At 41.0% G+C, this 22,021-nt stretch overlaps 1 protein-coding gene across 5 annotated transcripts in view; it reads right to left on the bottom strand.

Annotated features, from left to right (window-relative positions):
* Positions 1–540: 540 nt before the first annotated feature.
* Positions 541–22,021, bottom strand: part of LOC147033842 (tudor domain-containing protein 1-like) — a 211,638-nt gene continuing 190,157 nt past the window's right edge. For 4 of the 5 annotated variants that reach the window (XM_085871804.1, XM_085871782.1, XM_085871812.1 and 1 more), the window contains exons 19-26: positions 16,100–16,270; positions 13,317–13,556; positions 12,633–12,770; positions 8,907–9,020; positions 8,052–8,222; positions 6,705–6,881; positions 2,677–2,759; positions 541–2,573 (exon numbers count right to left, since the gene is read on the bottom strand). In XM_085871804.1, the coding sequence (XP_085727930.1) occupies positions 2,466–2,573; positions 2,677–2,759; positions 6,705–6,881; positions 8,052–8,222; positions 8,907–9,020; positions 12,633–12,770; positions 13,317–13,556; positions 16,100–16,270 (1,202 nt within the window). In that variant the 3' untranslated portion in view covers positions 541–2,465. The remainder of the gene's footprint in view (positions 2,574–2,676; positions 2,760–6,704; positions 6,882–8,051; positions 8,223–8,906; positions 9,021–12,632; positions 12,771–13,316; positions 13,557–16,099; positions 16,271–22,021) is intronic. The other variant, XM_085871822.1, reaches the window with a different exon arrangement.

Raw genomic sequence — 22,021 nt, 5'->3', positions numbered from 1 at the left:
AGCTGACTAACATATCTTGCAAAAACTTCGTTTTGGCAAGATAAAAAGTGAATGGCAGTAAACTCACTAATTTGGATGAATGAGAACGTTATAATCGCAAAGTTTTTGTTGAGTTTGTTAGGTTGTGAAAATTGTTGGCGAACAATTGAAAAAAAATAATGTGCTGAGAACGCCGGAGCTCATGTTTAGATTTGATTTTCACAAATTAAAACTGCAAAAATTGGCCTTTCAGGGAAAAAAATACTTTGGTCTTTCATTTACTTTTACAACGTGGTACGTCTATATTTAAAATAAGGACTTAAATATGGATCACCCTGAATTTACCACAATGGCATAGAAGTTTTATCTCTCATAAGAGCCTCACAAGGTATACAAAAAAAAAAAGTGAAGAGTAAAGGCCCAGCACCACTCGAGCACATTTCCCAGAGATCAATTTGTTCAAAATATCAATTCAATGGAAAAATAACTCCTGATGGGCTTATGGATCTAGATTTGTCGGCAAAATGGTGGGACACAGCAAACAGACTTGGTCGCTCGGGCTCCATTGAATGCACCTTTTATTTCAGAATCAAAATTTCAAACAAAATTCAATTAACACAAGGGAGCCATTAAACTTTGAGTAGAGTACAACAAAAATTATTCTATGGAAGAGAACAATGACAAATCAATGAGAAAACAGATCAGCAACAAGAAAACAAATAAATCAACAACTTCATTCCAATGGAAAAAAATTTAAACACAAGTTTACCAATGAAATTAGTCCTTAAAAGATAAGAGGATCTCATGTCAACCAAATCCAAACAATGGCCTATTATTAACAACCAACATGTACATTTAAACGTACATTCGAAGAGGGGGGGGGAAACAATGTTTGAATTACAGTTCTTTGCCTATTTGACAGAGTAAATGAAAGGAAGAAAAATATTTTAAACAATTTTCAAAAGCTTGAGATCATTGTCAAACTGGTTTTGTCTTCCACAGTTACACCTTTCCTCAATTCCTTGTCACTTCTCGAACAACTTGGAAAAAAATAAAAATAAAAATAAAACTTGAGAGGAAGTTTAAAAAAATTAAATAAATGTCTCTCACCTATCCAAACTTAACATTTCAAGGAAACTATAGACCAGTGGGTAGTCAGCTCACCTCCTCACTTTCTTACTCATAAATTTGCACTTCACACCACATTCCACTTGTACACATCTTTTGTGCACAGTTGACAAACAAGACTGTCATCTAAGAGTCGGTTCCACAGGAAGAACGGGGAAAAGAAAAAGGAATAAATGAAAAGGGTGGAGTAATGATGTTACGGTTGCTCTTAAAGCCAAAGTTAGCCGTTCATCATGACATGCACGCACCAGTGTATGAAAATGTATTCACAATGTGGATGCTGCTGCCAACACGGCAATCACAAGACAATAAATGGCATAACCTAGTGTGTCAAGGAATAGCTGAGAAGACAAGACCTTGCTACCTGCAGTTGAAGCAGGAAATTGAAATTTGTTCAGGGTGCCAGTGATAACTCTCCGGCTCTTCGCGAAAGACCCAGTGGGAACTTTAACATCCATCAACTAATGACAGCAGACAGGGCACCAGGCTTAACGTCCATCCGAGAGATGAAGCCCTTTTTGATGCAACACCTTGCATACCAAGCACCAATCGGACTGCCGATAGTTGGATCGGGAATTGAATAAAGACGAGAAGGACCGAAGACTGTTGCGCAACCTCCGCACCATCCTGTCGGGCCGTGATGAAATGTTCTGCAATTTTAGTTGCTAATGAAATCGAAATGCAGCTTGAATAAATGCGAGAGTAATGAAAGACTGTTGTGTTTGGCGATTCTGCCACAAAAAACCGGTTGTAAAGTTTTTGAAAATAAAAATTTAATCTTCCTTGTATTTTGCAAGGACTCCCAAAGGGAGAAGAGTCAGTCCTGGATGATCAAAGACAGCAAATGCTGCAATTGGAAATATCATCCATTAGTCTGTATGCTTTGTTTTTGACCTAAATCAACAGAATGCATATCAAAATGGAGATTTTGTTTAAAGCATCACGTCACAATGACTTTGAATGAGAAGCATTCCGAACAAACGTTACCTGGTTGAGGAAGTTTACGCTCGTCTATGCCCCTGAAAGTATAAAATTTACGGGTCGAACGACCAACCTGGGTACAAGTACTCACATCAACATTAATTTTATAGGGAGCATTACGTTTTCACCTCAAAACTATTATTCTTCCCTTGTAGCATTACAGCATATCAATTTCCAGGAGCAGGAGCACAGTTTGCTTTGGTAAAATAGAATTAAAATTTTACTTTTAAAGTACAAGTGCCGGGTTCTTCAACACTTGGACATTCGGCTTATCTTGAGAGGTTCCCTTACAAATGGGCAATAATATACCAAGTTAAGAATGTGATTAAGCAACAAAGAAATGTAACACTGGCCAGCATTCAAGCAACGTTGTTGCGTCATTTCTTTTCGAGGGCTTTGATATGGACTATCAATTGCTCCATCTTCGTGAAGAATTGGTCTTTGAATTCTTGCATCAGCTGGAGCATTTCTGTGTACTCGCCGATCTGCATAACAAGGCAGCGTAATAAACAAAACTGTCTGACAGGGAGAATTTTTTATTTGTGAGATTGTGAAATGAAGCCCATTGTTTGTAAAAGGAAACGTCACCTTCACAGTCTCTTCCTGTTCACTTGTAAGCTGCTCCGAGGCCGCATGCACACTTAAAGGTCGGGTGTTCTCAAAATCATTGTCTGCAAAATATTTGATCGTTTATAGAACTTGAGGAAGAAAACAAACACTGCTCGATGTCAAATATTCATGCATCCACAAATTTTAGTTCCAATCTCCTTCATGTTACATTAACAAATACTTGAGGGGGAGCACTCGGGAGAGTGCAAACCCTCCGCCGCCAATACTGCTGGGTCACTCAAGTGAACCTTATATCTTATTCATTAAATATGATGTCAACAGTGCTGACAGTTATAGTTCTTTTCTCCAACATTTTTTTTGGGTTGGGGGTGGTTTGGAAATCACTTAAAACATATAGAAATGCAAAAAAAAAATTTTTTCTCTAAATAAAATTTTTTTGGGGGGGGGGTGGAAATCACTTAAAACATGTAGAAATGCAAAAAAAAAAAATTTTTCTCACAACTTTTTTTTGGGGGGGGGGGGAACAGAGTCCAAAATCTAATGGCATGATCCTTGGACCATTCCTAACCCCCCCCCCCACCAAGTTTCGTCGAAATCCGTCGAGGAGTTTTTCCGTAATACTGTTCACAAACAAACAAAGACAAACAAACAGAAAGGGGTGAAAACAGTAACCTCCGATCTTCGATGGCAGAGGTTAACAAGCACCCTTGTAATTTATTGTATTGCTGACAATACATCCCCCCCCCCACATAAAAAAAAATGCCCAGGGCATTTTTTGGAGTTTAATATTGTCTTTGTTCTGCAACTACAGTAAACCCTCTGTATTCGAGAGTTCTGCATTCTTGAGTTCCACGTATTTGCGAGTTCATAAATGTACACAGACTCCAAATTCGAGGCCCATCGACCTCCAGTTTTCAGATGTTTGCAAACCCCCATGTAACCTCCCACCCACTCAATCACTAAAACGGGGAAGGTGAGCAGATTTTCATACTCCACAGTGCTGTATTTAGTTCCCGAACCACAAACACCTCGCACGACTCACTACCGTGAACTTGAACGACCATTAATCAAGGCCTCTAAACATAAGACGACTGGGGAAGGAAAGGCTGCTAGAAAGAGGCACAAAAGTGACAAGTTTAAGTGAAAAGGTAAATGTGTTTGAGAGGCTTGTTGATCCTGTACAGTACATTATGAGTTTTCCCTTACAAATGGGTTATGGCTGGGCACAAGTGTGAGCACATCCACAGTGAGCATGAATCATCATCCTTCAGACTTGCCCTCCAACACCACCATCGTCACGACATCATCATAAAAACACTCGCGTATCCTGCACTGTCATTTAGTTATTTATTACTTGGAAAATCGAAGATTTTTCAAGTTTATTGGTTGGTCTTGTGCATTCGTCCGTGTCTGTATGTTTGTCAATCACCTGCAGGTCACAATTTTAATCCGATCTTCACGAAACTTCACCAGCTGGTAGGGGTTTCCATAAGCAAGAAGCCTATTGTTTTTGAGGTCAAAAGGTCAACCATAGGCCAAAGGTCAACATCTATGTCAAATGTCTAAATCCTCAATTTCCACCTGATCGAGTTGAAATTTGAAGAGGATTTGTTTGCATTTCAGGTTACTGAATTCAACCACCAATTATTTTTATGGTTAACTGTTTTCTGGATTATTTTTTCCCATTAAACCAAGGTATCCACATCCAAAAGTCCTGAATTCGAGAATTTCCAGGAACGTAACTTTCGCGAATACGGAGAGCTGTGTGTTTGTGCAAATACAAATATAATTTATGAATATTGGTACTAGTATATGACTGGAAAATGCTAAAGTGTAGAAAACTGGAGAGACACAAATGAGGAAAAAGAAAAAGATTGGAGATATATTGGCAAATAAAACTAAAGATGCACAGGACGGCAGAGCTTCGATGTATGCAAGTGAAGTCAGACAGATAATGAGCCATCGAGTGGAGCCTTGCTAACAACGGTGTTGTGGGCAATCAAAAGACACCTTTTCTCTTTGGATATCCGAAGGACACACTCTTCAAAAGACACTGGTTTTGCAATCGCGAGGTTTGCAAAGAGCTGTTTAATGGTGTGAGACACCATTTCCACAGTGAAGTGAGGCAGTTAAAGAGCTGTTTAACCAAAAAAAAAAGAGAGAAAAAAAGACTTCACAGAAGCTTTGTTTGTGATGAGAAATACAGAAATGCAGACAACAGATGAACATGATCAAAAGGCAATGGAACATGACAGTTGTGACTCAAACCCAAAGAGCACCCAGAATAAAGCAAAAATAAAAAATAAACAAGCAAAATAAATCTGCCAGGTAACAATGAAAAAGCTTATGAGAGAAAATCCCAAACTTCTTCTCAGACGACGACGACGCAAGTAAGTATTACTTCAGCAATGCTGGTTCAGAGTGTGGTTGACCCTACCAATGCAAGTCCAATTGGTAATACCTGGAAAAGAATTTCAGAGAAAACCAGTAACAGGATTCTTGGAGAACAACAACTCCAAGGTTGAAGTAATGGCATTTTATGGCGAAGACCCTTCGATCAATGGTATTAAAGTAGGACAAGTGAGATGGTGAACTTTGCTGGGAATTGCAAGTGTGATTGATCCATGATTAATTTAACTAAAGTCTTGTGGGCAACGTTGCCCAGTGGACCCTTCCCTGTCAATCTTTTTATGAGAATACAAAATGAGCCAAAGATTGATTGGGACACGACATCACAAGTGATCGGCAAATTGGAAGGATGCAAGGAAAAGCAATGGAGGGTCATTAAAAAAAAATAGTTGCTTGTATGACGATATGTTGATTGTGGAGAGAAAAATGTGATTTCAACAAAGGTGGAAATCAAGTAAAATTAAATAGAAGGTAAAAGGAGAGGGAGAGGGGACAAGGTGCCCAATTTATATGCATAAAGTAAGGAAAAGACGTCTGCGTATAAATATGTGGATTGTGAACCCATTAGACAAGTGGGTCGATAATAACTCTCGGCAGTCGTTTCCCTTTTTGATTTACCAGGTATGACCAACCCCCACCCTTTAAGAGTAATGTTGCTATTGGCTGGTGTAATTGTTACCAAAGGATGGCATGACTGACTGTCCTAATATAGAGGGACCGGATACAACAGAATTTGTAGGAACAGAGGTTCTTCCTCTCCACCGATAAAAACTTATCGGGAGGGGAAGATAGAGTTGAGGAGAGGAAGAGCATACAGAGAGAACATAAATGGTTCATTCACGGTGTGCACGCAGACATGATAATGGAGAGAGGACGACAAAGGGGACCCAAAGGCCACAGGGCTCAGAAGAACTTGTGCAACATAGTCATGTTGTAGAAGATTAGCCAGAAATGTCTGGCTTTGGCTCAAACACTTCACAAACTTGCACTGCTGATAAAAGTAAAGTGGTTGAGGAAGAAATGCAAACTCCCCAAAAGTGATGTTAAGTACCTCAGGGTTATGTCCTCAACAAGACAGACAATGATGCAGTAGAGAAGTTACGAATTACTTCGCTGAAAGGACAGGGGTTAATGTTTACTCAAGAACGATAACACACACATTTGCATAAAGTGGTCTCAATGGATGCAAAAGGTGGAAAAAAAAATCCATTGCCGACTTGGCCTCATCCTTTGCCTCTCCTGAGTGATGTAAACTGAAAATGGACAACTGCTAAATAAATAAATAAACAAAAAATAAATACAATAAATACAATGTTGCACTTCTTTGCGAAACATTTTTTTATTGTTTTTAAACATTGGTAACCATATGATATCCCTCTTTTGTCTGCCACATTTAATTTGTCCACAAGGTTGTCTTTTTTTTGTCCATCATGTACAAAAAGACTTGATTGAAGGAAAAAACCCCGATAGCGAGGTCCATCAATCGATCAATCAATGCGATGAGTTCTGTTCCACCACCACATCCTTTCACTTGCAATGATGCTTCCAAATGTGGAAAACCAAGTACCCGATTGATTTTCAACGTCCAAAAAGCACGAATAAATAATGCAGCGGGTACAACTGAGATGACGACTCACCATCTTGAACATCTTTGCACTGCTGGGTTTCTCGCAATCCTCCATGGCTCGGTGAGGAGTCTGAGTTGCAAAGCCTCACGGAGTAAGAGCCAGGGCCCGTGCAGGCCAGAGCCAAGATGTTCACCAACTGCCCCTCGTGCAATCTCAATACACATGGCTCAGCAATGGAAGGATCAGCTGAGTTGTGGACAAGTAAGTGAATAACTTAGCAAAACTCAGAGCACGTCTAATGAAAGGTGACAAATTATGGCAGAGAAAGGGCTTCGACTCGTCCGAAAAAACCCGAAACAAAGTTTACGGTCCACGTTAAAAAAAACGAAAAAGCATTTTCATAACAGCCTGTCCAATGATGAGATGGTGTTATGATACATGAGCAACTGAAGGAAATTGCCTTTGCCGGTTGAAATGCCCCATGCACTCACCCGGGAGAACCAGGGAACCACTGGGAAGCGTGGAAGAACCATAAAATATGTAAATTAGCAGAATGGTTTCAACAAACTTGTAAAAACACCTTGCGGAGTCAATTCCGACCAAGTTGCATCTAAATCAGGCGAATACTTTTTGAGAAGTCAAAAGTCGCGATCCTGAAATCGTAATGAAATTTGACCTTTAACTTAACCAACTTAATGCGCATTTTTTGATTGTAATTGCAAGGCATCCATCAGGAGGTCATGGTCCTCAGAAGTTATACAAAGTTTTGTAAAAATAAGACTATTAGTTTTAGCAGCACGGGTGATGAAGGTTGTGGTCAAGTTTCATCGAAGTTGTGTGAGGTTTCAGAGAAGAAAGCAAATACCTATTTTAGGGGGGGGGGTCAAACCTGGACCCACTTTGACCACCCCCCAACCCCCTGAAGACCCCAATTTTTTTCTTCACCCTTTGAACCCAAGGGGCCATTTTAACAGCTGCTATTCAAACCTCCACATACCCTAGTATTCAGTTTACCGGAAGCTATTCAAATCTCCATACACCCGAGCGGCCCGATTTTTCTCCACGGAGTCCAGGGTGGGAGAGCTGAAGGTCCAAGGAGCTCAAAGTTCAAAGGGTTAATGCTGCGAACAAACTTTAGCACATCACAGGTGATGAAGGCTGTGGTCAAGTTTCATCAAAATTGTGTGTAGTTTTGGAGAAAATCCAAGTGTTTACATACTGACTCATTGACTGACAGACGGACAACATGCGATGCCAATACCTCAACTGAACTATGTCATGGGTGAGCTCAAAACAAAGCCAAGCTGTTCTTGTATCAACAATAAAAAGAGGAAGTCTGTGAGCATTTTGTCCCCCAAAAACCCACCAAATAATAAGAATGACGCAAACATTTGAACAATTTACCGTAAGCCTTACCTTCCAGGGAGCAACGAATTGCCTGCAGGGGTAATCGAAGATACTCAACTGGGATTGGTCGCAGTCGGGCCATGGGCACCAATTCGCCATTCCCAAAGTCTGCGTAGCGAACGGGCACACCGTCCAGACCACAGGGAGCCACCACGAGTGCACGGTACCACAGGTCATCGACTACATCAAAATTCCAGATCAATGCAAAAGAAGGATTGGCTATAATTATAAAGTGCACCAGCACATCTTGCTGGATGGAGGATATCAAATTTAAAATCCAGGTTCAACAATTAATTATGTATTTAACAATGTATTTGCACATGAACAGGTCAGTAGATCTGAGCATTTTCCATTTTGTCTCAACAAAGTAGAGGAATTGCATTACGGCTTTTGACATCAGTTCTCAGCACACATCTATGTGTCAAAAGCAATTCGATTGCATTTCACCAAGAGCCATGTTTTTGTATTGTGTCCAGAAATGGCAGAAGCTTCAACTCTGACACCTCTCCTCATCCCTCAACCCGTATCATGCCATAAATCACCCCATTACTTCTTCCCCCCCCTCCTCTTTCCACATTCCATCCATCTCATCCATTCTTACCCTTTCACCTTATCAATTCTTATTTTACAAATTTAAACCCAAGAACCCTCACCGTTTTCTACCATCCATTTTAAAGTATCATAAATAGAAGGCTACATCATAAGTAAAGCAATAAAGCAAATACAAGTTTCAAACTTACTGGGTTAATTTGAGAAATATTTCCCTGAACCATAAAGTGATTTGTTCAAACAGGCATCACAAATGTTGCAACCTCAACAAAGAGGTTTGTAAAAGAAAAATAATTATTCAGACTTTATACTCACTAGAGTACTGCGCACAATAAGGCTGGTTCAGGACTGGTTCAAGGATGGGCTGAGATGGCAATGAAGGGCAAATGGTCATCAGCTCCTCCATAAGGTTCAAAAGTTCTTGTTCAACTGCAGCAACAGGTGTTCCAGAGTGTGCGAAAGCAACAGGTGTCATAACAGGCTAAGGCAGCAACCCAGGAGATTAAATTGTTTTTTGTTTTTTTTCTAAATACAGTGTCGAGATGAAAGCTGGAGTCAATACAGGTTCTCATTTTAAACCCAAGACAAAGACAGTTTGACAGATAACTTGTGTCCACAAACTAGTTGAAATAAACAAAAGGAAGACCAGAAAGCATCTCAAAATGCAAAGCCCAATTTGTAAAAATGTTATGGCCTGGACAGACAAACTGAAGCTCAATGGTAATTAAAGAAACAAGGAAGTGATAAAAGTGGAGTCTCGCACAATCTGCTGTGGCGTTGCTAATAAGAGCTATTTATAGTCAATATGATTTTGCCATTTCACATTTTGACCAAATTTTTAATTATTTTCGCCATATTCTCATAATATATATTCTTAAAAGATTCAAATGGTAAAAAAAATAATTAGGGTCTGGACAGACAGTCAAAAGTGACTGCAAAACCATGTTTCCTGCTGTGTGAGGGTGACAACTAATAAAGGGAACATCCTCAAAACTCCTGTGAATAAAGCTTTGTGTGTTCATATTTGGTGCTTTAGAAAAAAAAAAGATGAGGTTCCAAACGCTACAGAATCGGTTATTAAACCTGTGTAAAGGCCCAGTCACACCTTGACGTTTTAGCCAGCAATGGCAACGTATTAAAATGTATGTAAAACGCTGGCTTACGTTGAACTTTTGATGTTTTTTTTTTTAAAGATTCGGACGTATTCGTAACGACTTGGTCTTATGCATAACATATTAGAAACGGACACAGAACGTTTCGTTGTGTTCTAGATAACTTATACCAACGAATGCTGAACCTGTTGTCGGCCTTCACAACCTATGCCCAACGATAGTCTAACTTAGGCATAGCGCGTTGCACGCATCGCCGACGATGACGTGGTGTAGGTTATGGAAAGGCTGCCGCACAACGATTCGAATCATAACCGCCGCAGAAATGGAAATGTCAACATCGCAGTCACACCTTGACGATCTTGCCAGCGTATGCCGACCTCTGAAAAATGCGTCTAAAACGCTGGCGCACGTCGAATAAGTTATGGGTAAGTTTGGTATGCGTGAATAGAACGCTAAAGTACGCTATCATACGCCGTATTAAATGGAGTACGTCTTGTAATTTTAAACATGTTGAAAATTTTACGACGTACTTGCCGTATGACACACGCTCCGCATGCGATGGGAATAAGTTGTACGCACGATATGCGATCGGTGACACACATCGACACACGTTACTTGAAAGGTACTCATAAGTCGAAACACGTCAAGGTAATGGTTAGCGTCAGTGTTCCAGACTCACGGTTTTTTTTTCTTTGGTATGACGGTGTTCAGTGTATAGTGCGGTTATGATTTAAATCGTTGAGCGGCAGCCTATTAATTATATATTATAACCGCACTAGAAATCGAAGTGTCAAAATCACCATCATACCGAAGGAAGGAAGAAAAAAAAAATAAAACCAGGAAGTCTGGAACACTGACGCTAACAATTACCTTGATGTGTTTCGACTTATGAGCACCTTACAAGTAACGTGTGTCGATGTGTGTCACCGATCGCGCAACGTGAGTACAACACGTTACTCATAGGTTAGAAATTAGTTTCGGGTACGCTAAACATTACCTCGACGTGTTTCGACTGATGAGTAACTTACAAGTAACGTGTGTCGACGTGTGTCAACGATCGCGTGACGTGCCAACAACTTATGGCCAGCGTTATGCGGAACGTGTGAGTCATACGCTGGCATGTCTTAAAATTTCAAGCATGGAAAATTTGAGGAAAACCAAAAAGTACAACGTTTAAAGCCAGCGTACAACGACGTATGGCAGTGTTTTTTAGCGTGCTCTCAATGTTATCAAAACTTACCCATAACGTATTCAACGTGTACCAGCGTTTTAGACAAATTTTCCAAAAATCGGCATAAGCTGGCTAAAACATCAAGGTGTGACTGGGCCTTTACAGACACGAAGAACGAATGCAACGTGTTAAATAAGGTGGTGTAAATGACGCTGCATCAACTGTGGGAAGCACCATTAAAAAAAAAATTTCTTCTTCAATCTTCAAAATCTTTATTTTATTTTAATTGAATTATAGACTTGAACACGAGAACACAAATCGCCTTTTTGGCACTTTCAAAAACCTTCCGATTAGCAGTATTGGACAAAATATTACAGCATTTTAAATCATCTTGACCAATCAAATTTGCCGATCGCAGACCCCGTCCATACCCTCCCTTTTTTCTCAAGGGTAAGACATGGGGTAAGGCATGGGGTTTTTTCTCAAGGCATGGGGTAAGAAAAAAAACAAAACCCCAGATGTTACAAACTACGTTTCATTATATTAAATTAAAAAACAACACTTTACACAATACCAAAGAGCGACTGCATAAGAAACCTATTTCATGTGTCATGCGACAGAGAATCTTGACCAAAAGTCATTATAATTGCTATTCGGACATTTTCATGAACAACATAACAATTCAAGTCATTTTAAACTGTCTGAATGTGCATCTAGCAGTTAGGATAATTGACTGCACGGAGTTCCAGAGGTTCCGGGTTCAAATCCAGCTGAAGGAAGGAATATAAATAATTATTATAATTACCATTTCGCAAGTAAACCCAGCTGGAGTACCATTGACCTTGAGGAAGTAGGTACTCTGCTCGACTCACTTGATTTGCTCTATATGAAGCGACAGCCCACACTTTATTGCCAAATCTTATATTGCATCTCAGAAATTTGTTACGGGTACTAAAATGGTGCCGACAATAGGAAACACCATCCACAAACCCAAAGTTCCCTTTTATAATTGACAGCTTTTCAAAAATAAGATGTACATTTTAAAATTAAATATCCAATCACTCGTGGTAACTCAGGATACCACACAATGAACGAAATAATGATCGCATATTGCACTACGACACAATCATTTATCTTGCAAAGCAAGACAAAACCAGGAATTTTGGGAATGCCATTTGAACTCGCAATCACTTTTTCCACACAACATGACAAACCAATTGGCAGCAACGATCAAACAAGTTGATGATCAATGAAACCAAGTGGGATGAATGAAATGAGCACAAAAATCCCCATGTGATAAATTGATAAGTTACAACCTTTATAATCAGTTCAAACAAGTGTAAGAACTCAAAATGTATGTCAATGAAAGCACCGAGACGATCAGTGTAAACCACAATGTACAAAACTAAAGTTCCATTGAAAATGAGATATGTAATTGCCTGGAAGGTTATAAAAACAAAACTCCTCGCAACTTGGCTACCAACTGAAAATGCCATCTCCTTCCTGCTGTCCCAGGAATTGTGTCAGTGCAAAGCCGGTAACATCACTTTTTTTAAAGCCCTTGGCACCAGCTGCAATGAGAAGTGATCCAGAATGTATTCCTTGGCATAACTAAACAGGAAATGTTGCCTTGTGTAGGCAAGGGAACTACGAGATGATAGCAGCCTGCTGATGAGCACTATTTTGAGTTAAACTTTCATGTCCATTCCTATATTGACAATTGCCAACAAGCACAGAATGGAGGTGGAAGGGGTGTACCTGCAATATTTGCCAAGCGACAGTAAAACTCAGAAGGCCCAGCAACGACGGTAACGAGCACGGCGCAGCTCTCATTCAGTGGGAGCTGCGAATACTCCCATTTCTTGATATAATCATCAGCCACAATGCTTGGGGAAGCTGGGGATACATTAATGGGTAAGCTGCGTTAGGCATGAATGCGTGTGCGCAAATTACGAAGAAAGGTGTTTATTTGGGAAAATGAAATTGAAGAAAGTCAGGCAAAGTGAGGAGGCTCAGGGAGACAGGTGCGGTGTGAACAGCATAGGGAGACATTGGTGGTTCTAAATCAGCCATTGTTGCACATGTTGCATGTACACAACTTCTGCTCAGAGTGAAAGCATTGCGTTGTTTCCGTGGAGCACATTTCTTTTACAGTTTTCCTCTGTGCCAATAAATTGGGTATGAAGTCAGATTTACCCACGATCGGCATGTTTTAAGAACTTTGCGAGTGTTTGGGGAATTAAAACTGCCGGTAGAATTCATAAGATCATGTCAGTGTTACAAAAACATTTGTACAGCACCTAAGGTCTTGAGATATAAAGTAAAGAATACCAGATTTAAAATTTATATATCTCTCCCAGGGTTCAACAAGCTTGTGCATTGATCGGAATGTACATCGTTGCAAACCTCCAACTATATTCAGTTCAAAATACATTCACTCACCGTGCTCCGATTCTGCCATCCCGATCGATAGTTTGGCAACTCCAGCATCGATAAGACGTTGCGCCAAGCTTTCTGGAAGACCACTTCTTTCGTCTGGATCAGGACTCAATATGAGCTCGACATCCAGTGCTCCCGACTCGGTTCCATTGATCACCTTTGCTTTCATCGAGCGATTCCAGACTATCTTCTTGAACATCGTCTGAGCGTCACTGCCCCAAGACTCATGTATGGGTTTGACACCTGAAAGAGGTTCACAAAAAACAACAGAAATTTTGGCCTGTCCACATTATGACAGAGGTTATTTTGCATCATGGAAATAATAAGGGCCAATTGTGAATTACAGAACATTTCAAGCAATCACTTTATATCAGAGTTGAGGAATGTCAAAATAATCAGCAATGCCATTAAATAATGGAAATCCTTCATTCTATATTTTGATTTACCATACCCTTTACAGAGCGTCGGTGCTGCCGAAGCAGTTTATTGGCAAGGGTTGTACTGGGTGGTTTGCCATTGCCTTCCCATGGTTGTTTGTCCGTGCTCTATCATTTTGAATGCCGAGCGTCAAGCAAGGAAGCAGCACGTACCATTTTGTAAGTCTTTGGTGTTACTTGATTTGAACCACCGACCTCCCAGACTCAGAGCCGACACTCTACCCATTACACCGCCAAGCCTGGAACCTTTATCCCATCAGGAATTGAATACGGAACGAGAGCGAAGTCGTTGGCATGCCATCACAAATCCCCCATGCTTCCCACCTCAAGCGAAGTTGAAAGATGGCAAAAGTTCCATACCAACATCAAAAAAAAAAAATTTAAATTCATTTTGACCTGTGACTTGAAGTCACCACCCCCTGGGGGGCATGAACTGGGGAGGGTGGGGAGGGTCAAATCTAAAAACTCGTTACATATTTCATGCGTCTCCCAATGTTGATTGCATATACTGTCGGACCCCGCTATTCGAAGACCGTGCATATCCGCAAGTCAAACAGTGCGACCTGCTTCAACACAATCGCGGGTTTATTTTTTTTTTTTGCACTTCAGGACTGGTCTCCTATATCTACCTGGGAAATTGGAAATCAGCCAACACCGCATCACATAAAAAGGTGCAAAAACAGATCCCCTTAACTACAGCCCAATTAGTTCACTGTACTTCCAATCGTCAACATGGCCATGGAATCCATCATAGGAGTTGACAAAATAATTCCTTTTCTCCAACAGTCTCATCTCAGATCATCAATTCGGATTCAGACCTGGTCACTCAACTTTGCACATGCTGCTTCTACTCTCCCAACAATGGATGGAGGCACTTGAGATCAGACATGAGATCAGGGCCATCTCTCCTCTCCAGACATATCTCGAGCTTTTGATACAGTCTGGCATCCTGCCTTGCTCTCGAAAATGTCTGACTCTGGAATCCAAGGCCAACTCTACTCTTGGATTTCCGACTTCCTCCACTCTCGTAACCAACGTGGGGGCTCTCAACGGAACCCGTTCATCTCCTCTCCCTGTCGAGGCTGGAGTACCCCAAGGCAGTGATCTCGACCCCATAGTATTCCTAATCTTCATCAATGATCTCACCGACGATGGAAAAATCCTCTTTATCTCTTTGCTGATGAGTCCACTCTGTGATGTGACATCTCATCCTTCTGACATACAGGCAGCAGCCTCTTCCCTCTCCTCAGTCCTCGACAAAAATCACAAACTGGTCAAACACAATTTTGCTAATGTAGCCATATTGTCCATCCTTTGCATTTTGCCTTACCCCTCATCGTTACCTGCATCCCTTGTTTGTCTGTCTCAGTCTACCCTTTCTCCTGCTGTTTGTTCCCTTTGTTATGTTGTGTCCTGATTTGTTGTGTGTAATCGATCTTCCATGAGCCGAGGCCATGTTAAAAAACAAACAAAAAAACAATGCCCTGATATTCGTGGACCCTGACATTTGCGGCATTTTTCAGGAATGTATACCCCATGAATAACGGGGTCTGACAGCAGAAAGTATCACTGAAATGTCTGAAAATATAACTGTATTTGCATTTCTTGGGATTTGACCTTTTGAATCCACCACAGGGCTCCAGGGGGCAAAACCAAAATGATCCTGCTCTCGCACCTTCTTGCCATGTGGTGATCACAATTACCAAGTGTGGTGAATTTCTGCACAACCGTTTCGGAGCAGATAAAGTGACGGACGAACAAACTACAATATCCCTCCATTAATTTTTTTTAAGCGTGGGGATAATAATGGATGAAATTGACAGGATGTTGATCGAGGAAAACGAAATGTCATGGGAATCAATGAGAGAAGCTGTTTCGGAAACTAACACTTCATCTGAACAAAAGCTCCAGTCTTCAAGAGCAAGACTAGTTCTTCTATCGGAGGAATAAACCCGTTTTGTTTTGGAGCGGTAAGTATGCACAGAAATACTTTGTTGGAGGTTTCCGCAGTCATTTTGAAAACTAATCATTCATTCCATCAATCATAGTACCAGATATAGTTGTGTGCCAAAGGTCATGCATACATAAAAACAAAAATGGGACACAACACCACATTTTGATTTCAGCAGCACATACATGGAAAAGTTTCATCTTCAAAAGGACACAAGATTCATCAATAAAGTGGGAAAATACAATTTGACTGGGCCCATATCCGCACAAAAATAAAAAAAAACACCCAGCAAAACACCTGTAAAAACTACACGGCAAAGAAAGAAACGATGACGTCATCACGGTGATCACACTATCAAACACATTTACACTGTGTTGTTCATGTGACAATGTGCTCACCTGCCAAAGAGCAGCGTAAGGCTTGAAAAGACAACTGTAAAAATTTAACTTTAGAAGGTCTTAAGCGTGACATCGACAAGGCCTCAGATGTTCCAAAATCCACGTAAAAAACAGATGCCGAGTTTCCTGGCAGGAAATCCATCAAGTGAGCTCGGTACCACTTGTTGTCCTCTGCAATGACAGTTATCATCACCATCAGGAAAAGTTGTCACTATTTCTATATACATATATATACATATATATATATATATATATATATATATATATATATATATATATACATATATATATATATATATATATATATATATATATATATATATATATATATATATATACAGATATGTAAAAATATGTACATACATAAATATATATATATACATAAAATATATACATTAAAAAAATTATTTATGATAGACTGCCTGTCATCCTTCAGAGGTCAGTAAAATGAGTGCCAGCATGCTGGTATGCTATGTCGGAGTGGCGACCCGTTCAGGATTGTACCCAATAGCCAAGGAGACTGCTTTGGCAGCACCAACGGTCTGCACAGAGTATGATCCTTATGGATGGATGGATGAAAATTGACAATTTTAGAACGTTTTGTTGACGTTTTGGCCTATGTTGACTTACAAAATAATTGGTGGTTGAATTCAATGACATGAAATATAAATCCTCTTCAAATTTCAAGTCAATCGGATGAAAATTGACAATTTTAAAAATTCGGCCAATGTTGACGTTTTGGTCTAAGTGGAACTCAAAAATAATTGGTGGGTGAAAACAGTGACCTGATATGAAAATCCTCTTCAAATTTCAAGTCAATCCGATGAAAATTGAGGATTTTAGAAATTCGGCCAATGTTGACGTTTTGGCCAAAGTGAACCTCAAAAATAATTGATGGGTGAAGACAGTGACCTGATATGAAAATCCTCTTAAAATTTCAAGTCAATCCGATGAAAATTGAGGATTTTAGAAATATAACCTTAGTTGTTGACCTTCGGCCGATGTTGACCTCAAAAATAATTGACTGGTTGAATTCAATGACCAGAAATATAAATCCTTTTTAAATTTCAAGTCAATTGGATGAAAATTGAGGAATTTAGAAATATAACCTTAGTTGTTGACCTTTTGACCTCATAGACAATAGCCTTCTTCCTTATGACAAACTCCACCATGGATTGAGGTTTTGTGAGGATCGGTTATAAATTGTGACCTGCAGGCAACAAAGAGACTGACAGACAGAATAACAAAATAGACTGACCAATATACTTGAAAAATCTTCGATTTTGCAAGGAACAAACAAAGACAGACACACAGAAACGTAACCTCCTTCACCTCCGATGGCGGAGGTAAATATTCAAGGTAAGACTGATGAACAAATCACCCGTACATAACGCTTATGGATACAATGAAGTAAAATATATAAAGGTATTATCCAAAAAAATTGCATGGGTACGCCGAGAATAGCAACAAAACTAAAATACAGAAATCGACTTGAACACGTCAATCGATACAACTCCGTCTACATTAAATGTCAACACACTTTTCCAGGAGAGAAGAGGAGAGACAGAGACAGAGACACAGACAGAGACACAGAGACGCACAGAGAGAGACAGTAGGTTTTGATTCTCACTCAAGTTGTCCACAAAATGATGTCCAAAAATGAAATGACATTAAAACTTTGCCCTGTGTTTTTATTATATTTTTTACCCATAATTGAATTGGTTCACACTTGTGCCAAGTTCAATTGAAATCCCATCAATGGTTCACAAGATATTGTAGCAACAAAGTGATATTCAATTAAATGGCAAACGCTATTTTACCTTTGACCTTTTTAAAATAACGTGTCATCAGTTTATCTTTTGATTACACTGGATACTTGTGCAATGTTTGCTGAACATCTCTTCAGTGGTTCACAAATTAATGGGGGTAAAAAATAAAACCGATAATCGACTGAAGAACATACAGACAACACAAAAACAGAACGTGTCCAGCCTTTGGCTGCCAAGGCATAAAAAGCTTTCTTTTCAATAACCATATACGTATTGAACACAAGAATGAAAAAATAGACCCGTGCATCCTGAAGCTCACCTGGATCAAGAGCAACAGAGTCACTCATTCCCCCAGATACCCCCCCCCCCTCCCCAAGATCATGATTATACATTTTAATGACGTGAACAAACTTTGGTCAATCATGAAGGGCGTGGTAATGTTTCATCAAAATTCTGTGTGCAGTTCAGAGAAGAGAGCAAATACCTATTTTGGGGGTGTGTGGGGGGGGTCAGAATCCCACCCCCCTGCAGACTACTCAATAAATGCAGATTTTGATGCAGTCAATACACTATGGGACATCACAGGTGATGAAGGTTGTGGTCAAGTTTCATCAAAATCGTTTGTCGTTTCAGAGAAGAGAGCAAATACCTATTTTGGAGGGGTCAAACACCCGCCACCCCCCATAAACCCCTTTCGTGAGTGCAGATTTTGATGCAGTCGAGAAACCTTCGTCGGGCATCAGATATTAAAGCTTGTGTCCAAGTTTTATCAAAATTGTGCGTTTGGTTCAAGTGATAATGACAGTAGTGTTTATGGACTGACTCAGTCACTCACTCACGGTCAACTGCTCGATCGCATAAGATCACTGGACCTCAAGTCCGTGTGAGCTAAAAACAACTTGAATTGAAAACATGAAAAGGGAAATACAAGCCAACATGCAGCATCCAAGGTGAACGAGGACAGTGAGCAGCAACTGATATACAAACATCAATGGCTTTGGTACGAAAAGAAGGGAAAGCAGAGAAAGCGTTTGAAAGAACAATAAAGGAAAAATGGAAACAATGGTATAAAAAAAATACAAGAAAAATTAGAACAGCACGCAGTAGAACGTATACCTCCGCCAGACTGAACAGTTTACATTTTGTATCCCACTGAGAGGCCGGATCTTCATCCGGACCTTAACCGAAATCGAATCGGCTTGTTCTTGTCACCGAGTCAACTCGTACATCAAGTTATATTATTATTCATCCACAACTTTTTGAAACATCATGCAATATATCGTTTTTGGCCCCACCTCTTAATGGTAAAATAATCACTTAATAAAAAAATAAAAACAAATAATAATCAGATCCGAATCCTGATCTTCACCAAAAATCGAATCAATTCGTCCTCGTCACACCCAACCTGTCGACCAAATTTCCTCCAAATTCGTTTACAACTTTTTGAAACATCCTGCCCACACACACAGACAGACAGACAGGGGTGAAAACATAACCTTCAGTGACAGAGGTATTAAATTTAAAGCATTGCGGCCATTTTGACCGAGTCAGATCGGAGAGTGCAAAAGTGACGAAACAACAATAATTTGACACCTTCATTCACGATGTGCTGATATGACTTTTTTTTTTCTATTTTTTTTTTCCAACAAAAAAAATAAAAATAAATAAAAATATACAAATCGCCAGGAAACACCTGGGGAGCTGGAGCCCCCAAAGTACTCAGAACAGTGTCACCAATCTGTGACTGCATTCACCTTACAAAGTGTTTGTGTGGATTTCTACACAATGCGACTGCAACTGTCGGCCTCAAGTCCCAGCTTCATAAGACCGTGGAGGCAAAGGTGGATTTCAAGACTCGAGGTGGGTCTCTCGCCACCACTCATAACACTGGATTGTTTTCATTTTCCACTTTTATTCCGATTTTGTACCATTAGTTACTTCATTCATCGATGGCACATCAACCTTGCTTGGTTGAACACGTTAATAACTCAAAACTACTTTGTTTGTTCACACAATGGGGAGAAGAGTTGGGGTGTGGGGAGATGGGGAGAGGAGTTGGGGTATGGGGAGAAGGGGAGATGAGTTGGGGTAAGGGGAGAAGGGGAGATGAGTTGGGGTAAGGGGAGAAGGGGAGATGAGTTGGGGTAAGGGGAGAAGGGGAGAAGGGGAGATTTTTTTTTTTTTTTTTTTTGTATACCTTGGTCGAGGCTCGTATGAGAGCTAACACACAACTCACAGCAAGGAGGCATGAGACAAGAGGGGCGGGAGTGGAAGGGACAAAACAGTGGGGAACAGACACATTAGGTGAACTGTGGAAGGGAGAGGGATGGGGATGGGACGGGGAACATGGCGAAGAGAAGATGGACATTTCAGGGACTTTCAGGAAGGAAAGTAGGAGAAATGAAGGAAGTGGGCTTGGGTGGATTATCGGGGGTAGAAAAGATCGAGGATTTGGATGGGGGAAGATAAGAGGTGGTGGTGAACAGCTGTTTTGAAAGCCTGGAGGGAAGAATGGGAAAGAATAGAGTGAGGAAGTTTATTCCAAAGGCGGGAAAAAAGAGGAATGAAAGAGTGAAGATGAGCAGTGATTCGTGATTTTGGTAGTTTTACCAGAAGGGGGTTGTTGGCGGACCTTGAACACCCTGTGGAAATGTGGTGGGGACAAATCGCAGAGAGAGCAGGGGGGGGCAAGGCTGGAGAGGAGTCGGTAGAAGACAGAAAGACCACCGACCAACCTGCGGTGATTGAGTGAGAGGCCCAAAGACTCAGCTTCATTGCGGGAGATGCCGATGATCTTAAATGCCCTGGTTTCGACAGCGTGAAGCCGAGAAAGGTGGGAGGCAGGAGCACCAGCCCAGAGGGGAGAGCAGTACTCCATCAGGCTACGGACAAAAGCTTTGTAAGTGGACAGGAGCTCAAGAGGGCCGAGGAAGGACTTAGCACGACGGAGGATTCCCAGTCGGCGACTGGCTTTTGAGGCGAGGTTGGAAATGTGACTTTCCCAGGAAAGGTCATGGCAGATAGTGAGACCTAGAAGCTTGAAAGAAAAGACTTCTTCCAGAGGATTGTTGAGAAAGTGGATGGGGGGGTTTTGTAAACGGTCCTTTCGAAGAGACATAGTGAGAGTGTGAGATTTGTCTGGATTGAAAGACATGTTCCACGTGTTGGACCAGTTTGTGATTTTATCCAGATCTGCAGTGAGTGAAGAAGCTGCTGCTTGCCGGTCTGAGGGATGACAGATGGTACGGCAGAGGGTGGAGTCGTCGGCAAAGAGAAATAGAGGATTTTCCAAGAGTCTGAGAGATCATTGATGAAAACCAAAAAAAGAACAGGGCCCAGAACGCTACCTTGAGGAACTCCAGCCTGCACAGGAAGAGGGGATGAAAGAACTCCATTTAGGGCCACACGGTGACTGCGACAGGAGAGGAAGTCTGCGAGCCATGAGTGGAGATGGCCTTGAATACCATGGGAAGAGAGTTTGGTGAGTAGGGCAGGGTGCCAGACTGTGTCAAAAGCACGTGATATGTCCAGGGATACGGCTCGGATTTCCTGTCTGGCATTGAGGACCTCCATCCATTGATGGGAGAGCAGAAGCAGCATATCCAGGGTAGAGTGACCTGGTCTGAAACCAAATTGATGATTGGAAATCAAGCCATTGGAGAAGAGGAAGGATTTCATATCTGAGGCGATGATGGATTCCATCACCTTGCTGATGATTGGGAGAAGGCTGATTGGTCTGTAGTTATAGGGATCTGTTTTTGCACCTTTTTTATGCAGGGCAGTGATGTTAGCAGATTTCCAAGCAGATGACAGATGACCTTGGGCAAATGAGAGGGTGAATAGAACAGAGAGAGGGTGAGCAAGAGCAGAAGAGCAGGCTTTGAGGACACGTGGGCTGATGCCGTCTGGACCGGTTGCAGAATCTGACTCGAGGTTTGAAAGCAAGCTCTCCACCTTGTCAGGAGAAAAGGATACAGAGGCCAGGGACAGTTGGGTGCGACTGGGTAAAGTGGGTAGAGATAGTGATGGGTTTAGGACACAAGATTTAGCTGCAACACCGAGTTTAGACATTCAGCTTTATCACGTGTGGAATCAGCAGTGCGGCCATTTGAGGTAAGGGAGGGGATGGAGGGGGAACATACACCAGTAACAG

This window comes from Eptatretus burgeri, chromosome 1 (genome assembly GCF_056783735.1).
Source record: "Eptatretus burgeri isolate ZD-2024b chromosome 1, Ebu_testis_v1, whole genome shotgun sequence".
Lineage (NCBI taxonomy): Eukaryota > Metazoa > Chordata > Myxini > Myxiniformes > Myxinidae > Eptatretus > Eptatretus burgeri.
Note: the sequence above shows the minus strand (reverse complement) of the source record. Positions and strands in the feature narration are given on the sequence as shown.